The sequence below is a fragment of the Helianthus annuus genome, chromosome 3 (genome assembly GCF_002127325.2).
Source record: "Helianthus annuus cultivar XRQ/B chromosome 3, HanXRQr2.0-SUNRISE, whole genome shotgun sequence".
In the NCBI taxonomy this organism is placed as follows: Eukaryota; Viridiplantae; Streptophyta; class Magnoliopsida; order Asterales; family Asteraceae; genus Helianthus; species Helianthus annuus.
In genome coordinates this window covers 105,020,868-105,043,857 of record NC_035435.2, presented here as the reverse complement: position 1 = coordinate 105,043,857, position 22,990 = coordinate 105,020,868, and the positions used below count along the sequence as shown (strand labels likewise).

The window sequence follows — 22,990 nt, the reverse complement described above, 5'->3', positions numbered from 1 at the left end:
TAACTCTGTTCTAACTTCATTCGAATTAAAGTTACTTATACATTTCACACATTATTATTACTCAAATAGTAGTGAATGAGTAGTATATCGATGATAAGGATCATACCTTTTTGTTTAAAATCGTCCGAGAAGGTATGGTGCAATCCCTTTGATTATCTTCCAATTTAGAAATTCTGATTTTTGTAAGCCCTAGATGATGAAGAAGACGGTTGTTTGTGTTTTAGTTTTGTAAGAGAAATGATGTGTATATTGTAATGATGAAATTTTTTATGGGGAGTAGTTATTGATTGATGGGTTAGTAAATAAACGGCTATTTGATGATTACTTTTTTTTATTATTTCTTATGTATGTTTTTCAATTATATAAATTGTATGTTTTTCATTTATATAATTTGTATGTTTTTCAATTATATAATTTAGGAGATGTTAAATAAGAGAAGATTAGAAAATACCCCTTTGAGTGATATCACATTAGTTCCGCAATCAATTAACAGTAAGTTTTGTTCTTACAATTATTTTTTACGTTAACGGTTAAATTAATTTGTTTCTTTTATTATATTTTTTTTATTCCCTTTTATTATTTTATAATTGTTTAGGTACACTTGGAAGGACACCATTGTCGAACATTACTAATGGTAAAATTTTACATTGTAGAATTCTTCAAATAGCTTTTTTGCTTTAATATTTTTTGTATTATACTGATAAATTCTATTTTTTTAATATATTTAGTTACAGATGATTCAGTCCCTTTATATTGTAATTCAAATGGTATGTCATATTTTAATGTAACGTTTTTTTATTGAAATTTGTTTATAATATAGATTTTTTTATTTTATATATAAACTGTTTGTTTCAACCTAAAAAATTAATAAAATGAACATTTCAGCATTACTTGCTGCTCATAGAAGAAAAATGCGGAAGATTTATCTTGATAATAGGCGAACAAAGTCAAATAAAAGAAGAAGTGCACCAAGTGGTAGAGGATCCTCTAAAATTGTTAACAAATCTCTGTTAACCGACGAAGAAAATTATAATCCTAATCTTCCTTCGTCATCTAATACTTTTCAGACAGTGCGTAACTTTACATCTTTAACAACGACAATACCCTTAAGTGGCATAACAACTGGTAAGTAATCGGATAATATTTAAAAAGAATATATCATCTCAATTATTTATATATATATGTATGAAGTAGATTTGCATTACAATCAAAATTTTGTTTTACTAACATTTAATTATGACATTCACAGGTGCTATTACTTTTAATAACCAATCAACCCATACGCCTAGCAGTTCTCAGTTTTCTATTGTTTCAAACATTGTTACACAAAACAGTAACAACATTCTTCGATCTTCTTCTACGTTGACTAAGCTTAAATCTGGTAAACAAAAGATTTTACCTAAGAAACGTATTATCGAACCTATTCCAATGGTAGATCTTACTTCTGATGACGACAATGAAAATTTACATTCCATTGAAGACCCTTATAAAGGTGTATCCACAGGTAATAACAATGTTACTTTGATTTAAGTTAAATAATATTTTTTTAATAATTTATGAAAATCATAATTGAAAATGAATGTTATGTTTACAGATTATTTGGATCACGGTAATCAAATCCTTAGATGCGAGATGTGTCATTCATTATTATGGTCTGACGAAGGTGGTAAAGGTCGAATTACATTGGGTAAGTTAACTTATAGTTTATGTTGTGGTTATGGCAAAGTGGAGCTTCCAGATTTGAAAGAACCTACTTCAGTATACAAGGATCTATTTGGAAATTCTAATGAAAAAAGTAAGTACTTTTTAAAGAATATCCGACGATACAATTCTATGTTCTCCTTCACATCAATGGGTGGAAAGGTAGATTCGAGTATCAACAGTGGTAAGGCACCATATGTATTTCGTATTAGTGGACAGAATTTCCACACATTAGGTGGTTTGGTACCTGCACCTGGTAAAGATCCAAAGTTCTCCCAGCTTTATATTTACGATACTGATAATGAAGTTTCAAATCGGAAAAGGTTATTCAGGTAATATTACACCATAGTTTATAGTATTTTAGTATTTTCAATGTACCAATATTTTGATGTTACATACTATCACATATTTACCTTATGCGTTTCTATTTTTTCAGTGAATCTACAAATAAGTCGGATTCTCATTTAAAGCAATTAGATATTCAGCTCATAAAGTTTATAAAAGACTTCCTGGATCATAATAATGAGTTGGTTAAAAGTTATAGAATTGCAAGAAACCACTTCAATGAGAATCCTAATGAAAATTTCAAGCTTCGTCTCATTTACAAAAGAGATCTTGACGGTCGTACTTACAACTTGCCCTCAACTTCAGAAGTTGCTGCATTGATAGTTGGTGATCTACATAAAATAATTGATCATCGTGATATTGTTGTTGAGTCTCATACTGAAGGTCTTCAACGAATCAGTGAACTTCATCCATCATATCTAGCACTTTAGTATCCAATCCTTTTTCCTAATGGTGATGATGGATATAGAATAGACATTCCTCATAGGGATGGTATACGTACGTTAAAGAAAATTCGACCCAAGTGTACAATGAGAGAATTCTTTGCTTATAGAATTCAAGATCGATCATCTGCCTTTTCTATAATTTTAAAAGCTCGGAGATTGTTTCAACAATTTTTGGTAGATGCATATACCAAGATTGAGAGTGAAAGGCTTAATTATATTCGTTTTCAACAGAAACATCTTAGGTCTGAAACATATTCAAATCTTCAAAACTTGAAAAACGAAGGAAAAGATGATCTATCAAATACTGGTATACGTGTTTTATTACCATCTTCTTTTACCGGCGGATCACGCTACATGCAACAAAACTATTTAGATGCTATGGCTATATGTAAATGGTTTGGATATCCCGATTTTTTTATTACCGTTACATGTAATCCGAAGTGGCCAGAGATTAAACGATACTTGAGAAATACTTCAATTAAGCCTGAAGACAGGCCAGACATTTTGTGTAGATTGTTTAAAATAAAGCTCGATTCACTTACAAAGGATCTAAAGGACAAAAAAGTATTTGGAGAATTAAGTGCAGGTATAATTATACTTTTTATATATTTTTATAATACCATAAATATTTATAATTTATTTTTCACCATTTACTAAATATCATTTTTTAATGTAGCCGTTTATACTGTGGAGTTTCAAAAACGTGGATTGCCTCATGCTCACATTTGCATTTTTTTGAAACCGGAATCCAAAATTTTGTCCGTTGATCATCTTGACAAGTTCATTTCTGCTGAGATACCTGATAAGAGAGAAGATCCAAGCCTATATGCACTTGTGACTGATTTCATGATTCATGGTCCATGTGGAAATGCAAATCCGAGTTGTCCTTGTATGGTTGATAGTAGATGTTCAAAAAACTATCCCAAAAAATTCAACCCTGAGACCACCACTGATGCTGACGGTTTCCCTGTATATAGAAGAAGAGACAATGGAAACACTGTTATAAAGTCCAACGTTCAATTAGACAACAGAAGTGTTGTTCCTTATAGTCCGGTTCTTTTGAAAAGATACCAAGCTCACATTAATGTTGAATGGTGCAATCAAGCTGGTTCTATTAAATATTTGTTCAAGTACATTAATAAAGGCGCAGATAGAGCTTCCCTTGTAGTGTCAAACCGAGACGGTACAGAAAATGAACAAACAACAAAGGATGAGATCAAAGCGTATTATGATTGTAGGTATGTTTCAGCCTGTGAAGCTTCTTGGAGGATATTTGCAAATGAGGTTCACTTTAGGTTTCCTCCAGTTATGAGACTTCCTTTTCATCTTGAAGGTCAACAAAATGTTGTATTTGGTGCCGAGGACGATATACAAGAAGTTTTGGATAAGCCATCAGTTTCTTCTTCGATTTTTCTAAAGTGGTTTGAGATGAACAGAAACGATGAAAATGCACGGAAACTTACCTATGTTGAGTTTCCTACTAAATTCTGTGACAACCCGAACCTTCGCGGTTAGTAACGTTTAAATCTCGTGATCTAATTAACTCGGAAATTCGGAATTTGTTAGGTAGTGTGTATTGGGCCAATATTTATATCTTATTAGTATCATTTTACTTGTTAGTTAGTCCAACAAGTTGGGTGGTAATCATATGGTGTATTATTAAACTTGGCCCAATAGCATAAGTAAATGAATTGGCCCAGTAGCTCAACATTTGGACCTTTACTGTTTTGGTTTAGCAAAGACAACCGGCCCAGTAGCTTAACATACGATTTAGACTCCAATTCGTTTTCATGATCGGTTTAAAACTCAAACAACCCCCCACTTCTTCTTCCTTGATTTCGGTAAACAAACCCTACCCCTCCCCTCTTACTTGATTCGCATCAGACGGAGGAGACCCCCTCCCCTTGTTCGAGTTGCATTCCAATCCATTAGTTCCGGTTAGTAATGCTTGCCTATTGTTATTATTCATATCTGCATGAGGGTGTTATGAATGATAATGTTCACATGTGCTGTTAACTGGCATTGATTTATATGAGCCTTAATGATTATCTAGGGTCGATCTTGTGTGAATATCGATTTATGTGTTTGGCTGGAATATTGCATGCGGATATGATGTTATGTGTGCTAATTGTTATGGCATGATAATATAGTATTAATTGGTAATGTCAGATGTAATTCAAATCCTATTGGACCTCAAACAAAAGCTACTAACCATAAATGTTGCTTTGGGTTTGATCGTGTATCACATGCAGGCAATAAACGTTGACTGATCCATGATGAGTCATGTGATAATCTGATTCATAACACAGCCTACTATTAATATGCTTTGATTTAATGGCCGACAACCATGTGATTTCATATGTGATTGATGCTTATACATAATACATAACACATGGATGATGATTGGTATTGCTGATAGGTGAATGAATAATTAAAGTGATTGTATGATTAGATTAGGTTGATCAAATGATTGTTATAACCGATGTAAATGTTAGGCATACGATGATTAGGGCTGCCATGTGTGTGTGTTAGATAGGACCCCTTCTCAATTGGCGGCATTGGTCAGTCTTTATCAGTAAAAGATCTTTAAAAATAATCGGTTGTTGCATGTGAAAATATTAAAAAGTGTCAGGCCATTTAATTGAACAACTATCTTGCCGCCACTAACAAATAGCGGCCCAATGAAAATTTCTTTTGTTGCATGAAATAGAGTATGTCGGCCATAACAACTTAGAACCATGTGTATGTGCCGCCCATTTTATATAAAGGTCAAATGAGAATCATTTACACTTTTATAATTGACCGGCCATTTGTTTGAATATCACTAGATTGAACGGCCCTATCATTTTAATATAATCTGTGGCCCAATCGCAAACATGTCAGATCATTAAATAGATCTACTGTTTTGTAACGTGCATGTGATTTTGATGAGTTTAGTTAAAAGGCCACATGTGTTGATCATTTATTGGGCCGAACAAAGGCCCAATGGGGCGGCTTGTATATATGGAACTCTCACGTTATTAATTAATTGAGCCGTATAGCAAACTGATTGAATTGTTGAATTATTGGACCATAAGCGAACATGTATAAAAAGATGTAAGCAGTCAAGGGTTATTATGTGTACCTGATGAATGAGGTGAATACGTGAATTACAGGCATAGCATGTACAATAATATGTGTAAAATGCTTGGGTGAAACTTATTTGATGTATAGGTAGAGAATGAAATTTATTTGCGCACGAAACTGATTATTAATGATAAACACGATAGGTTCTGGTTAACCAACTTGGAATACGTAAATTAATCTTACCGAGCAAACCTAAGGTGAGTTCACTGCACTTTTCTCAAGCATGCGTCCCGGTGGTTTGGGACAACTGGTAAACATTTGGAAGGGAAACATTGGGTAAATAACTTAATCGGTTTTGGTTATTGCCTGGAGGGCAATGGGGGTGATTAGTTGATAGCGCTATTAGGTGGGAAACCTCACACTGGGCCGTAAGGACGGGCGTGAACTAATTATCTGGGTATGGCTATGGTTGTTAGAGGCACACTCCTCGGATACATATGGGCACTCTCCCTAGGGTATCTAACGAAGGCAACATAGCAATCGGTCGTTAAGGGGTACCCACTCCCCGGATACATATGGGCACATTCCCTAGGGTATCTAACATGAGCAACATCGTAACGCAACATTAAATCGCATTAACATACATATGGTAACATAACCTGTTAACAAAACCTTGAACTCACCAGCGTAGTCTGACACACTTGTTTACATGCTTGTAGGTACTTATTGAAGGAACTTGGGAGCTTGTCGTCTGACGCTGCTAGAGTGGTTGTGGTCATGATAAGCAATTACATTGATTTGGTTTTGATACATTTATACGTACATACATTTATGCTTCCGCTCAGTACTTTGGTTTTGGTTTAACTTTTCAAACGATACATTTATTTCAATTGGGGTATCTCAATACATTATAACTCGTGTTTGATATGATTGGTGGCTCTTTGTTGGATCGTTGCACCTCCAATAGGGACATACCCTAGGTGGTAACTTGGGGGTGTGACAGTTTGGTATCAGAGCCACTGGTTATAGAGAACTCGGTTTTAAAAATGTTTTCATAAAACCAGACTATAACCGAATTGATCCAAACGATGACCATGACACTCAGCTTCAGACTGCAAGGTTCGTTCCTCGTTAGCTTATGCTTTATATGCCTAGTAAACGTAACTATACTTATAGCATGCACGATACGACATGGTAGACATCATGACACATTGATAGTGTAACATAACGCTTGCATCTAGTAAATCCTAATCTTGTTGGTAGTGCATATTTTGTGTTGATTGGGGTGGGAGAAACTTCAAACATAAGTTAAGAAGCATCGAGAGGAGCATGCAAACCGCCTTATTATCATGGGTGCACACATAATAATAACGCGTGGTGCATGCAAATCCCAATGAGGCTTAACGAGTGTAAGAGGGGTTCTTCCCTGTTTATGTAGGAACATGGTAATTAATCATCCCTAACGTGATAAACCTGAACACTTTTCTCGTTCTCGACTCCTAAATTTGTTCCCTCCTCCTATTATAGAAACATGAGTGGACGAGGACACGGTCGTGGTAGCATCAACATGACTCAGGCTGAGTTAACAAATCTGATAAACACACGTGTGGCTGAGGCTCTGGCAGCCTACCAAGCCGGTATGAGCTGTACCAAATACTTTTTATCCTATATCGTGAACCCAACTCTTACCCTTGTGTCGTATCTTCTTTCACTCAGCGCACCCAAACAACCAGCCTGCCTGTACGTTCAAGATGTTTATGGACTGTAAGCCACAGACCTTCAGCGGAACGGAAGGGGCTGTGGGACTATTGAGGTGGTTCGAGAAAGCTGAGTCAGTGTTCGCTATGTGCAACTGTCCCGTGGGGGACCGCGTGAAGTATGCGACGGGCACGCTTGAGGATGGTGCCTTAACCTGGTGGAATGCCCAGGTTCAGCTGCTGGGTATTGATGCAGCAAACGCTACTACTTGGGACGACTTCAAGGAATTAATGAGGGAGGAATACTGTCCTCGTGATGAGATACAGAAGCTAGAGAATGAGTATTATGATCTGAAACTGGTGGGGTCTGAGGTTGAGGCGTATGTGAAGCGATCGTATGAGCTAGCTGACTTGTGTCCAAATTTGTCTCGACCTATGTCACGAAGGATCGAGTTATTCATCAAGGGGTTACCCCCACGAGTGAAGGGTTTGGTTACTGCTGCAAACCTCAATAACTTAACCCAGATTGTTCGGTTGACTCATAAGATTGTGGATCAAGAGGTGGAGAGTAACTCGTTACCACCGCGTGTTTCAGCCACTACTACTGCACCCACTGCCACTGCGTCCGCTAATGATAACAAGCGGAAGTGGAATGACTATGACAAAGCATCTAGCGCGGGTCAGACTCAGAAAAGGCCAGACAACAGTAGCAACCGCAGTATCAGCCAGACGTTTTCTGCCAATCAAGGCCAGGGAAGTAGCCAAAGTCAGGGTTCGTATGCAGGGAAGAAGCCGCGATGTAACGAGTGCGGCTATCATCACTTCGGGCAGTGTGGACGAACATGTAACAGGTGTGGTAAAGCAGGCCACGAAGCCAAAGATTGTAGAGCCCCACAGCCCAGACATCAGCAACAACAGAACCAGCAGCAGCAGCAAGAGCGAGGCAACAGGGGATGCTTTCAGTGTGGTGCGGAAGACCATTTCAAAAGAGACTGCCCCCAGCTGAATCAGAATCAGAACAACAACAACCAAGGAAATGGGAACAACAATGGGGGTAACAACGACGGCAATGGTGCTAGGGGACGTGCCTTCGTGATTGGCCAGGGTGAGTTCCTACTTGACGACTTTTGTGTTACTGCTTTATTTTATTCGGGCGCCGATACTAGTTTTGTGTCTTTAAAAGTTAGTCAAATGCTTAATCGTACCCCAACACTTTTGAACACCAAGCACATAGTAGGACTAGCAAGCGGTAGAAGTCTAGAGGCCACACACATAGTTTAGGGTTGCAATCTTGTTCTTGCTGATCAGACCTTTTATCGACCTCATTTCTATCGTTCTGCGGAATCTCGGGACGAAATTCCAAACCAACGGGGGGAAGATGTGACACCCCAGGAGAACCAAGAAACCACGCAACTAAACTAGCTTCCGCAGTGACTGTTTGCTAAATTTCGGGACGAAATTTCTTTCAACTTGGGGATGATGTGACAACCCGAACCTTCGCGGTTAGTAACGTTTAAATCTCGTGATCTAATTAACTCGGAAATTCGGAATTTGTTAGGTAGTGTGTATTGGGCCAATATTTATATCTTATTAGTATCATTTTACTTGTTAGTTAGTCCAACAAGTTGGGTGGTAATCATATGGTGTATTATTAAACTTGGCCCAATAGCATAAGTAAATGAATTGGCCCAGTAGCTCAACATTTGGACCTTTACTGTTTTGGTTTAGCAAAGACAACCGGCCCAGTAGCTTAACATACGATTTAGACTCCAATTCGTTTTCATGATCGGTTTAAAACTCAAACAACCCCCCACTTCTTCTTCCTTGATTTCGGTAAACAAACCCTACCCCTCCCCTCTTACTTGATTCGCATCAGACGGAGGAGACCCCCTCCCCTTGTTCGAGTTGCATTCCAATCCATTAGTTCCGGTTAGTAATGCTTGCCTATTGTTATTATTCATATCTGCATGAGGGTGTTATGAATGATAATGTTCACATGTGCTGTTAACTGGCATTGATTTATATGAGCCTTAATGCTTATCTAGGGTCGATCTTGTGTGAATATCGATTTATGTGTTTGGCTGGAATATTGCATGCGGATATGATGTTATGTGTGCTAATTGTTATGGCATGATAATATAGTATTAATTGGTAATGTCAGATGTAATTCAAATCCTATTGGACCTCAAACAAAAGCTACTAACCATAAATGTTGCTTTGGGTTTGATCGTGTATCACATGCAGGCAATAAACGTTGACTGATCCATGATGAGTCATGTGATAATCTGATTCATAACACAGCCTACTATTAATATGCTTTGATTTAATGGCCGACAACCATGTGATTTCATATGTGATTGATGCTTATACATAATACATAACACATGGATGATGATTGGTATTGCTGATAGGTGAATGAATAATTAAAGTGATTGTATGATTAGATTAGGTTGATCAAATGATTGTTATAACCGATGTAAATGTTAGGCATACGATGATTAGGGCTGCCATGTGTGTGTGTTAGATAGGACCCCTTCTCAATTGGCGGCATTGGTCAGTCTTTATCAGTAAAAGATCTTTAAAAATAATCGGTTGTTGCATGTGAAAATATTAAAAAGTGTCAGGCCATTTAATTGAACAACTATCTTGCCGCCACTAACAAATAGCGGCCCAATGAAAATTTCTTTTGTTGCATGAAATAGAGTATGTCGGCCATAACAACTTAGAACCATGTGTATGTGCCGCCCATTTTATATAAAGGTCAAATGAGAATCATTTACACTTTTATAATTAACCGGCCATTTGTTTGAATATCACTAGATTGAACGGCCCTATCATTTTAATATAATCTGTGGCCCAATCGCAAACATGTCAGATCATTAAATAGATCTACTGTTTTGTAACGTGCATGTGATTTTGATGAGTTTAGTTGAAAGGCCACATGTGTTGATCATTTATTGGGCCGAACAAAGGCCCAATGGGGCGGCTTGTATATATGGAACTCTCACGTTATTAATTAATTGAGCCGTATAGCAAACTGATTGAATTGTTGAATTATTGGACCATAAGCGAACATGTATAAAAAGATGTAAGCAGTCAAGGGTTATTATGTGTACCTGATGAATGAGGTGAATACGTGAATTACAGGCATAGCATGTACAATAATATGTGTAAAATGCTTGGGTGAAACTTATTTGATGTATAGGTAGAGAATGAAATTTATTTGCGCACGAAACTGATTATTAATGATAAACACGATAGGTTCTGGTTAACCAACTTGGAATACGTAAATTAATCTTACCGAGCAAACCTAAGGTGAGTTCACTGCACTTTTCTCAAGCATGCGTCCCGGTGGTTTGGGACAACTGGTAAACATTTGGAAGGGAAACATTGGGTAAATAACTTAATCGGTTTTGGTTATTGCCTGGAGGGCAATGGGGGTGATTAGTTGATAGCGCTATTAGGTGGGAAACCTCACACTGGGCCGTAAGGACGGGCGTGAACTAATTATCTGGGTATGGCTATGGTTGTTAGAGGCACACTCCTCGGATACATATGGGCACTCTCCCTAGGGTATCTAACGAAGGCAACATAGCAATCGGTCGTTAAGGGGTACCCACTCCCCGGATACATATGGGCACATTCCCTAGGGTATCTAACATGAGCAACATCGTAACGCAACATTAAATCGCATTAACATACATATGGTAACATAACCTGTTAACAAAACCTTGAACTCACCAGCGTAGTCTGACACACTTGTTTACATGCTTGTAGGTACTTATTGAAGGAACTTGGGAGCTTGCCGTCTGACGCTGCTAGAGTGGTTGTGGTCATGATAAGCAATTACATTGATTTGGTTTTGATACATTTATACGTACATACATTTATGCTTCCGCTCAGTACTTTGGTTTTGGTTTAACTTTTCAAACGATACATTTATTTCAATTGGGGTATCTCAATACATTATAACTCGTGTTTGATATGATTGGTGGCTCTTTGTTGGATCGTTGCACCTCCAATAGGGACATACCCTAGGTGGTAACTTGGGGGTGTGACAAATTCTGTTGGAAGTTAACAGATAGAGTATGGAAACCACGTAAAAGAAAGCTGTTACAGATCGGACGGATTCATTCTGTTTCCCCTGCTGTGGGTGAACCGTATTTTCTTAGAATTCTCCTAAACAAAGTCAAAGGACCCAAATCGTTTGAAGATATTAGAACTGTTGATGGTCAGGTGTTTCCAACTTTCAGGGACGCGTGTTATGCTATGGGTTTGTTAGATGATGACATGGAGTACTTTGAAGCAATTAAGGAAGCAAATTTTGCGGGTGATGGTCGTTATACTCGTGCACTTTTTGTTACTTTGTTGTTGTCAAACACATTGTCAAGACCTGAATATGTATTTGAACAAACATGGAAATTATTGGGCGATGACATATTATACAATAGAAGAAGATCAACAAAAAACAAAGGTTTCTTTTCAATATATTACCCATAACATTATTCAGATAAATTTTATTCACAATCTTAATCCTTATTTTATTTTTTTATCTTTACAGAACTTGTAATGTCTGATGAGAGGTTGAAGAATCAGACATTGGTTGAAATTGAAAAGTACCTGATTCGAAATGGTTCCTCTTTAACACGATGGCCGACAATTCCTTATCCTGATTACGATTCCTTTGCTGTTGGAAACAATCGTTTGGTTGACGAAGAATTATCTTTTGATATTCCGCAGCTTCAGAGTGAGCTACATACTCTTATATCTTCATTGACTGACGAACAAATGTCCATTTATACTCAAATTATGAAAGCAGTTGAAGATGGAAAAGGAGGTGTATTTTTTGTATATGGATATGGTGGAACAGGTAAGACATTTCTCTGGAAGACTTTAGCTTTATCCGTTAGGTCTAGAGAACAGATCGTTCTAAATGTTGCTTCGAGTGGTATTGCTTCTTTGCTAATGTCAAGAGGTAGAACGGCACATTCTAGATTTCACATTCCCATAAATTTAGACGAGAGTTCGATGTGTCACGTAAGGGCTGATGGTGATGTAGCCTACTTGCTTAAGCATACTAGGCTAATTATATGGGATGAAGCACCCATGGTACATAGGCATGCGTTCGAAGCTTTAGACCGAACCTTTAAAGATGTTTTGGTTGACAAAAGCCATTCTCAGTCGGATGTTTTATTTGGAGGTAAAGTAATTGTGTTTGGTGGTGATTTTAGGCAAATTCTTCCTGTTATTCCAAACGGAAGTAGGCAAGAAATTGTTAATGCTTCCTTGAGTTCATCTGACATATGGTCACACTGTAAATTACTCACCTTAACAAAAAACATGAGGTTGACTATCGGTGCTTCACAATCCACAATGGTGGAGACTGAGAAATTTGCCAAATGGCTTCTTGATATTGGGGAAGGTAAAGTTGGAGGTGACAACGATGGCGTTGCAATTGTAGAAATACCTTCTGATATACTAATTACAGATTCTTCCGATCCCATTGAAAGTTTAATTCGATTTGTGTATCCGTCGGTTTTAGAAAGATATATGGATCTAGATTATTTTTCTGAAAGAGCCATTCTGACTCCGAAAAATGAGGTCGTTCATGAGATAAACGATCGATTGTTAGAGTTGTTTCCTGGTGAACCAGTAGAGTACCTAAGTTCTGATACTATATGTGAAACTGAAAAAGGTATTGATTCCTTCCAACAAGAGTTCTATTCACCTGATGTTTTGAATGGTTTAAAGATATCTGGTTTACCAAATCATCGTCTGGTTCTAAAAGTTGGTGTTCCTATTATGCTTCTTAGGAACATTGACCAACAGAATGGATTATGTAATGGTACAAGGTTAAAAGTTACATATCTTGGAAAGAGGGTTATGGAAGGTGAAATTATATCAGGTGCTAATGTTGGAACTAGAACGTTCATTCCAAGAATTAGCATGATTCCATCCGACAAAAAAATACCTTTTGCTTTTCAAAGACGACAATTTCCTGTTGCTGTGTGTTTTGCGATGACAATCAACAAGAGTCAAGGCCAGTCTTTGTCTAAGGTTGGTCTTTATTTAAAAGAACCAGTTTTCACACATGGCCAGTTATATGTGGCATTATCTAGAGTTAAATCAAGACAAGGGGTGAAGATATTAATTCTTGATAAGGATGGGAAACCTACTAATACAACAACCAATGTTGTTTATAAAGAAGTGTTCACTCACCTTTGAAATGTATTTCATGTAAATTTCTATTTTAATGACTTTAATAAAACTTTATCTATTGTACGAGATTTTTATCTATTAGTTGTAGTATTTTATAATTTTTAAATTTGTTTATTAGTTTTCCATTTTTTAATTTACTCATAGTAATTATTAATCATATGTTTCTTATCTATATGTATATAATTATCGTATAGATTTACTTATTTTTTAAATACTTCATTGAAACCCGAAAGGTATAAACGTAGCCATCAATTTGTACTGTTTTTAAAGTATTTTCATTTTATGTTGGACAAATGATACGTTTAATTTGTCTTTCATTGCAGAATATAACATTATTGTTGTAACTCATGTGTAAATTGTTAGAAATATTTTAAGTTGTTAAATTAATGTGTTTGTTGATGTAACAATCTTAAAATCACACGTTGGTAAATATATTGTAAATCATATTTCCATTGGCAAGATATAAATATTATAAATTAAACATTAAATATATAACGCATTCATCATAAAGTAAGTTTGATCCCATTTAGAAGTATAGAAAGGTCTACATCAAGATATGTTAATACATTCAAAACACCTTATAGGATGAAGATGCAAAATGAAATTTAGAGACCAGCCAACCAACAAAACTAGAAGAAACCCAAATTTTAGTTATATTGTTTAAAAAGTTTGAAGGGAACTACTTGACAACCTTCTTCAGAATCAGTTTGTTTTCAACTGGGCAGTAAACAAACGTGCACTTAGCTGGAGGATTGATACCATTTGGTTTTGTAAATTTCTTACGCCATTCCAAAGCCTCATAGCGAAAACCACCACCGTGTTTATCAGCACGAAAAGAAATTAACGTGTCCACTCCAGCCAAATTCTGGACGTACATCTCCATAGTCATATCAATTCTGGATGCTTCAGCAACATTTACATTAAGACGCTACAATAAATAATTATAACAAAATATTAGATTATGAGTGGTATAACACTGCAAAATTAAATACTAAAAATAATTTTTGGATTTTCTATTATGTCAATATATGTAAAATATGAATAACAACTGATCTTACAAAACGCCTGTCGTACTTCCATTCAAACTCAATAGGATTGTAGTCCGGATCACCCTTTTTATCTTCTTCACAATCTGAAACTTCAACGTCTTCCTCATCATTCATTCCATCGATATCAGAGTTAGTTAAGATAGAAGAAACATCAACAGAATCATCATTCATTGATTCATTATAATCTGGATCAGATTCTTCCTCATCGTTTTCATGATCGGTTTTATCATCGGTGTCTTGTCTTTCAATATTTGAAGGACCTGGTTTAGGTATGTTTCCAGCAGCAAGCGTGTATAGACGCTTCGGCACAAGAATCTCACAACCGTTCAAGTCATAAACAATGAGCTGGAAATTTTGTTTAAAAATGTACCTCATCACAACGTAATAATCCGGGTATATAGGTACGTAATTCACAACATTGTCCCATGAATCGTACATAAGATACACCTTAAGATTACGGTCTTTCTGAATCATCACATCAAAACTGTCCCACAAATTAACATGGACCTTGAATGTTAACTTGCTAATAGATGGTAAACGTATTGTATTTTCAACGAAATCAGCAGGAATTATCTGCGTATAATATTCATGCAGTTTAAATAACATAAATTTGTTAGTGAAAACCATATAAAAATATTGTTTGTATACTCACCAAATTATCATTCGACTCTTCTGTGAAGCGTTGACAGAAGTACTCAACATTGCTTATCGTTTTCTCGGTAGACATGGAGGTAAACAAAGGAACATTAGATCCGAAGATCGGATGGTCTTGCATATTCTTAAAAGGTGTTAACAAGTACGAATACAAGTCAATTTGCTTAAACATCAGAAAACAACCCTCCGTAAACGATAGTTTGGCTACAATCAGTTCCCAACCATCCATGAACACAAACGCATCTTTATGTTTAGTCAAAATTACTTCAAATTCCTTATCGTTCACACATTTGATAATGGCTTGATTGTTTGGTTCAGCATTCAATAGGAATCTGTTGCTATATTGATTTGGTATTTCCTTGAAAAACATAAGATGGATTAACATAAAGAAATGAGGAAAAAATGATGTACTTATAAGATTAATTATCTTACTAGATATTCTGAACAGTCGGAGGAAAATATTTTATAAAAAGACGTCATAGTTATCTGCGTTTGAACAAACATGAACTAATTAGATTAGGTATTCCGTTGAATAAAAAACATAATCAACGTACTGCACATAATCTAAACAACATATTCACATAATAAAATGTTTTCCACAATTATCATAATGCAAAAAAGATGATGATACCTAATATAATTAATTTAATATATCTACAAAGTAAGACCTCATACAATAAACATTTAATATATAATAACGGTAATCTAACATATACTTACTAATATTACATCTTCCATTGTATAATACAAAATAAAAATTCAAAATCAGAATGTTTTAAACTTACCTTAAACATGTCTTTTATCATATATCACATTCAATACATCAAAATAACACATATCGTTCAACTAATCTCATTAACAATCACCCGAATGTGCTAAATCTATATATAAACATGAATAGAAACTAAAATCCATAATCGAATATTAGACCTTCAAACTTAACAATGCTTTCAAAGAGTTAACAAAAATAGTACAATGAAATTCAGAATTTAAGATATTGAAGCATACCTTTATGATCCGAATAAGCGAAGAAGATGAAGATGATGTAACCGATGAAAAAGATGGAGGTTATTGGGAAGTGGGAGGAAATCTTTGTATATGGAGAAGACATATGGGGAAAAAGATTTTGTACAAAGAAACCCAAATAATTACATTTTGTTAATTATTATAATTTATTAACTTTACGGAAAAATGTTTATTTACACTTTCTTAATTATTATAATTTTAATATAAGTTTTTAATTTGTTAAAAAGATACTAAAACATTATTAAAATAGTTTTAAACTTTCTAAATTAAATGTATTAATTATCGAATCATCGATTCATTCCAAAAACATAATAGTCAAACTCTTTCTAAAAAAAAAGATATATGGTAAATATAAAATTCATAAACCAAAAATAAATACAATCATCTTAGTATTTACTTTATATATAGATTTAGTTTAAATCGTAATATAACATTTTAAATTAAACAACTTCCTAAATTAAAATGTCTTTATAAATACATGTTGAAAGTTGTTAGAAATTTATACATTACAAGATAAAAAACTGTATTTCACCTCGAATTTGAAAAGGTATTAGTTTAATTTTGATTTTTTTTGTACTCTATTCTACCAGTAATATATAAATTTATTAATGCCACTTTTTTGTTCATTTTCTACATACAAAATTAACTTTTCGTTTATATTATTGTAGATGTCAACTGATGAATTTATCATCAATACTCCTTTGAGGAATATATATGATCTCTGGCAAATTATGAAGGTGTGTATATATATTTATAATGGCAAAAGTAGATGAACATTGTCTTTAAATTAAATATTTTTATAAATTTTATTTTATACAGCCTCAATCTGTTATCATACTTGGTACTATTACTGGTATCGATAAGCATTTTGGTTGGCACTATATGGAGTGTCCTAAATGTTTAATCGAGGCTGGTACAGATTTTATAGACAGCCCGAGTATGGAGGAACAATTTTTCTATGTTTGCAAGAACCCTAATTGTGATGAAAGTGTTATATATCCAGTTCCAAGGTAATATGATAATTTGTTATCTTCTTTAATATTTATATGTTTTGTAAAATAATCTGTTTGTATATATGTGTGATTCTATTTAACTTAATTAGATTCAAAATAAAAGTTCAAGTGGAAGACAACAGTGATGATGTTCCACTAATATTATTTCATCCTCTGGTTGATGAAATCATTGAAAAAGTTGTTCTAAAGTCGGCTGAACAATTGTTTCAAGAAAATATAACACCTGTATGTATAAATCATTTTTCCCTTTGTCTATTTTTTTCATTTTATTTTCTAAAAATTTCTTATTAACTTTTTCATACAATATTTTGATTCATAGGTTGTTGAAAAAGTAATCTTTCCCGTGGATTTAAACAACTTGATTGGAAAGAAGTTTGCCTTTAAAATTGAGATAACAAATTATAATCTTACTAACTTTGATGAGGTGTATTTTGTCACGAACTTGACTGATGATGAGTCAATTATTAATGAGCTCAAAGAAAAGATGAAGATTACGGAGGTAATTTTTTTTTTCAATACACGTTTCATATTTATTAATAGTTATAAGATTTTTAATTATATTATTTTTTAATATATTTTCACATTTCTTTTAGGTAAATGATAAAGAATTTATAAAGAAGAAAAGTCACATCCCAAGTGTGAAGGACGATGATGTTAACACCAGTTGTGATACCAATAAAAAAAAAACGTACATTGGATGACGTCTACGTGTCTTCAACTTCAAGTACTTTCAAGACTTTGGAGAAAGTTAGCAAGAAATTAAATTAGCTCATATTTCTATTATTTAAAATCAGATTTTTTGATTTAAACATTCAAATTTTATCAATCATTACATGATATTAAACATTCATTGGTATTTCAATATCAATGTCTGCATTGAACAGAGGTTTTTTATATTTTGTGTTGGTTTTCTTTGTGCTGAATTTCAATCGAATCTCGATTGAATCCCAATCTAATTTCAACTGAGATATCAACATTTAACTTGATTATAATATACCAACATTTAAGTTGATGATATTTGCCTTTTTTTATATTAACTATATTAATATATATCTAATATATCGTATACTTAATTGTAAGGTTTCCAAAGATATGTTTTTATTTGAACAGAAACATAAGTTGGTTGTTAATAGTTATTGAAAAAGTTGTTAAAACATGTAACAAGTAACGACTTTAGATATAATTATTTTTAAATCCCTTTTTTAGCAACATCTATATATAAAAAAATTTTGACATTTTTTTTTAATAATAAAAGAATTAAGTGTATTACATTTCATGTTTAATTATGTCAAAAAAATTGCTGTATTAAATTATAGATTTGGACGGCCCAATGATAGTTTGGACGGCCCAATGATAGTTTACCAATTAAATGTGTAGGCCAGTATTTGTTGCTATATGTGATTTTGTATTATTTTTTATAAAGTGGCCCAATCAATTTTTATAAAGCGGCCCATTAACCTGGTATAATTACATTTTCTATTACTACAATACCATATGTCAATAAAAAATATATTATTCAAATTTACTTATATACGTTTACACAACTTTCCTATTTAACTTAATATTTGTATTAGTAATTTCAAAGATTTTATACACAATTTATAACTGTGTATCCAAAAATACCCCAATCTTTTCAAAATGCCAGTCAAAGCTGTAAACATATTTCAATTAAATAATTATATTTTTATTCTGTTTTCATATAATTAATAAGGTTTAAAAAAATACTATCATACTAAATGAGATTGATTATATCTATATACATTTAACAAAAGTTAACGGGGTTTATGTACATATGTTTTTAATCCTTTGCTATCTGGACCGAATATCCAGGCTATTACAAAGCATTATTAAACATCAACAAATATCACTTTTCAAATCTTCATACAATCATCACATACAAATATCTTCACCATATCCAAACATTATTATAATTATATTTCACTCTTAACCTAAAAGTTAATTATGTAAAAGCCTATTGAAAACAACCAAGAACTTTTTGTTATCAAGATCATGGGACAAAAACGATAATTAATCATCAAATTAGTTTGTACTTGGATTTAATTCTTGCTTATTGCTTAAAATCCCTGTGAAGTTATAGTCGGAACTCTTCATCTTCTTCGACGAACCATATTGACTATATGTCCGCATACGACAATCATTCATTCATTCTCCAAACGAATGAACCTAACTCTTAAAGATCTCCCGTAGTCACTTTAAATACGTTATATATATATTTAGATATATAAATTTCATATTGTATAAGTTTGTATTTTCAAATTTAAAATATTTATTGTACAGTCATACCAATATTAGTCACTTTCAATACATTATATAGTTTTAAAATTAATCCTACAAACTTATAACATAACTCCACGAGATATGCAAGAAATGCGAACCGCCCATCCATGGGTATCCGGATTATATAGGAGATATTTTAGTAATATCTCTCACACAATATTTCACTTATTTATATTGCTTCATCTCGAGAACCAAGGAATCCTTTGATCTTCAACAAGTTCATCAAAAAACCTCAAAATCTACATCGGTAATATCCTGCATATTTCATACCTAAAATGTTTTTGGTGTATTGTTTTCATCTTATTTACTTTAAATGTAAAGCTTTCCATCTCCGATTATGTATCTATACATGCAATCGCATACCTGGATCTTTTGTTTGTCTTCATCTAATATTTCTGGTTAAATGTTTGATTCCATCTCCGATTGGTGTATTTTTTTCATCTTTTTTATTCGAAATTATTTGTTCTTTATGGTAATAATCTATGTCTTCAATTTTATACAAGTATTTTGTATAAGATTATCTTCAATCATATACTTGGATAGTATGTGTTTCTTGATGTTTTATCTATAGATTAAACCGGAAACCAAAACAATACTCGAGATTGTTTGGTATGGAGTGTAATAATCTATGTCTTCAATCTTGTACAATGGAATTTTGTTTATATTGTTATGGTACAGTGATCGAAAGTATTGGGTTTGACATAAACTTATTTGAAGATTTCGTGTTTTTATTAATGGATTTTGTTTTCATTAGGTTTACTGTTAATGGTTAGATTTGGTGATTTTATATAAATATTTTCTATTTTTTTAATGTCTTTTTTTTTATATTTTTTTAACATCCTGTTTGAAGTATTAAAATTATTCTATTATGGTTATTGTATAAAATTTTACTATTATAAATTTTTTGATATTCAATTGATAGTTCTCAAGTGTTTATACAATAAGTTTTTATACAATCGTTTTTTGTTTATTGTTTTTTTTTTGTTATCAGAGTATTAAGGATCATGGAACGTATTGGTGATGACATGATGTTTGAAGAGATCTTATCGAGACTACCTGCAAAGGTAGTTTGTCAATTCAAGTGTGTTTGCAAACAATGGTGTTATGAGTTATCTACACCAAAGTTTGTTTTAATACATACTCGACGACTTTCAAACTTACTACAAAAGAAGCTGCTCTCTTTGAATGAATATACCATTGTCGTTGACGACATAGTATCTGGCAACTTGAAAGTCGATACCAGAAAAATCGTCACTTTTCCATACGATGTCCAGCCATCAAGATTAATCATTATAGGTTCGTTTAATGGACTGATTTTACTTTGCATTAGGAGGACTGATGCGAATGAGCTCGTCCTTTGAAATCCAACGATTAGGCGTTTTAAGTTGATATCGGACGACTATTTTAGTCATTATTTTGGTCGACATGACGATACGGGTGGGATGTACGTTGACGAGCACAACGATCTGAAAGTGCTTCATATTAACTGTTTCGCTGGCGCAGTTACTGCTCGTGTATATTCACGACATAATGACTCATGGAGAAAGTTGAGTTTCTTGAAAGGATGTTTGTTTGGTTCAAGTTTTTATTCATGGTCTCACGGAATTTATTCGGGCAAAACAATTTATTTCACTGTTTCCAATTACTGGATTCCACCTGGTGAATGTAACATTGTTGCTTTTGATGTTATATCTGAATCGTTCAGTATTCTTCGTTTTCCCGAGCGTATTCAAGTCAATCCTTGCCAAGTGCATTTTCTAACAATTTCGGACAGGCTCCATGGCATTGTTGTTCGATATTCTGATGAACTAACTGCAGAATTGGTCAAATATGAACATGATGATTGGATAACGGTATTTTCTTTCACCAATGCTCGCATAGTTCAACAATTGGATCCGCAGCAAAGGACGAATATAATTCAAGACAATAAATGGTTGGTAACAAGTATTTGGGGAGATACTGTAGAAGTTCTACTGTGCAACGATTCTTTTAACTACATTCAACATGTTGACAGCTTTAACGGACCTAAAGGCGCATTATTTTTGGAGACAATCGTTTCGCCTTTCTGATAGAAAAATTTAATTAAATTGATACTATTTCATCTTTTGTTTATCGAACTATTTAATTTGTTTCAAGTGTCTTGTGTTTTATCTTTTCCTTAGTTTAATAATAAAAGAATTAAGTGTATTATGTTTCATGTTTAATTATGTTAAAAAATTTGCTGTATTAAATTATGGTGTTTGGACGGCCCAATGATAGTTTGGACGGCCCAATGATAGTTTACAAATTAAATTTGTAGGCCAGTATTTGTTGGTATATGTGATTGTGGATTATTTTTTATAAAGCGGCCCAATCAATTTTTATAAAGCGGCCCATTAACCTGGTATAATTACATTTTCTATTACTATAATACCATATGTCAATAAAAAATATATTACTCAAATTTACTTATATACGTTTACACAACTTTCCTATTTAACTTAATATTTGTATTAGTAATTTAAAAGATTTTATACACTATTTATAACTGTGTATCCAAAAATACCCCAATCTTTTCAAAATGCCAGTCAAAGCTGTAAACATATTTCAATTTAATAATTATATTTTTTTTCTTTTTTCATTTAATTAATAAGGTTTAAAAAAATACTATCTTACTAAATGAGTTTGACTATATCATAGCCGTTTTACAAAAGTTAACGGGGTTTATGTAAATATGTTTTTAATCCTTTGCTATCTGGACCGAATATCACCGCTATTACAGAGCATTATTAAACATCAACAAATATCACTTTTGAAAACTTCATACAATCATCACATAGAAATATCTTCACCATCTCCAAACATTATTATAATTATATTTCACTCTTAACCTAAAAGTTAATAATTCCACATGAAACCTTTAAACACTCATGGAGGCCAAATTGGAATATTACTAAAACCGAATAAAAGATTTTGTTAGGACGGGAAAGAACACCCCAATTAGTTTACTAATTTTATCTATGTATTTGATTTTTCAAATATAATTTTCCCTATCCCGGGATGTTCCCGGGTGATAGCCTAGTATAAATATATATATATATAGGGGATGGTTCAAATGAAAACCACTTTTATCGCGAAAACTCGAAAACTAACTAAAAAAGCCTAAAAAACACACAAAAAAGTTTTTTTTTTCAATTTTCTTTATTAAAAATCGCTAGTTTTTTTATATAAAAAAAAACTTTTTTTCAAAAAAAAAATAATTTTTTTTGTAGTGCACATGTGTAATAATTCACATGTGTAGTACACATACACACGTGTACTATTACACATGTGTGCATTACAATTTTTTTTTTTTTTTGAAAAAAAGTTTTTTTATATACCGAAAATTGGTATGCAAAAAAATTGTTTGTTTTTTAGGCTTTTTAGTTAGTCTTCGAGTTTTCGCGATAACTAGTGGTTTTCATTTGAACCTTCCCCTATATATATATATATATATA

General features: G+C 33.4%; 3 protein-coding genes across 3 annotated transcripts; all 3 read left to right on the top strand.

Annotated features, from left to right (window-relative positions):
* Positions 1-422: 422 nt before the first annotated feature.
* Positions 423-2,477, top strand: LOC110932057. The gene is made up of 7 exons (XM_022175418.2): positions 423-492; positions 596-634; positions 729-767; positions 886-1,125; positions 1,250-1,504; positions 1,595-2,033; positions 2,138-2,477. Exons 1-7 carry the CDS (start codon positions 423-425, stop codon positions 2,475-2,477), a joined length of 1,422 nt encoding a protein of 473 aa, XP_022031110.2.
* A 99-nt stretch (positions 2,478-2,576) lies between these two features.
* LOC110932058 lies at positions 2,577-4,007 on the top strand. Its single transcript, XM_022175419.1, has 2 exons — positions 2,577-3,078; positions 3,169-4,007. The coding sequence occupies exons 1-2, from the start codon at positions 2,577-2,579 to the stop codon at positions 4,005-4,007; spliced, it is 1,341 nt and encodes a 446-aa protein (XP_022031111.1).
* An 8,057-nt stretch (positions 4,008-12,064) lies between these two features.
* Positions 12,065-13,480, top strand: LOC110932060 (ATP-dependent DNA helicase pif1-like). The gene has a single exon (XM_022175420.2). It carries the CDS (start codon positions 12,065-12,067, stop codon positions 13,478-13,480), a length of 1,416 nt encoding a protein of 471 aa, XP_022031112.2.
* The last annotated feature ends 9,510 nt before the right edge of the window (positions 13,481-22,990 follow it).

What these genes read in the sequence shown, in the direction of transcription:
- LOC110932057 (XM_022175418.2), top strand. Translation starts at nt 423, where the DNA reads ATGTTAAATAAGAGAAGATTAGAAAATACCCCTTTGAGTGATATCACA. An exon ending in ATTGTCGAACATTACTAATG is followed by an intron (nt 635 to 728) that starts GTAAAATTTTAC and finishes TAATATATTTAG; the next exon opens with TTACAGATGATTCAGTCCCT. An exon ending in CTTAAGTGGCATAACAACTG is followed by an intron (nt 1,126 to 1,249) that starts GTAAGTAATCGG and finishes TGACATTCACAG; the next exon opens with GTGCTATTACTTTTAATAAC.
- LOC110932058 (XM_022175419.1), top strand. Translation starts at nt 2,577, where the DNA reads ATGAGAGAATTCTTTGCTTATAGAATTCAAGATCGATCATCTGCCTTT. An exon ending in ATTTGGAGAATTAAGTGCAG is followed by an intron (nt 3,079 to 3,168) that starts GTATAATTATAC and finishes TTTTTAATGTAG; the next exon opens with CCGTTTATACTGTGGAGTTT.
- LOC110932060 (XM_022175420.2), top strand. Translation starts at nt 12,065, where the DNA reads ATGAAAGCAGTTGAAGATGGAAAAGGAGGTGTATTTTTTGTATATGGA.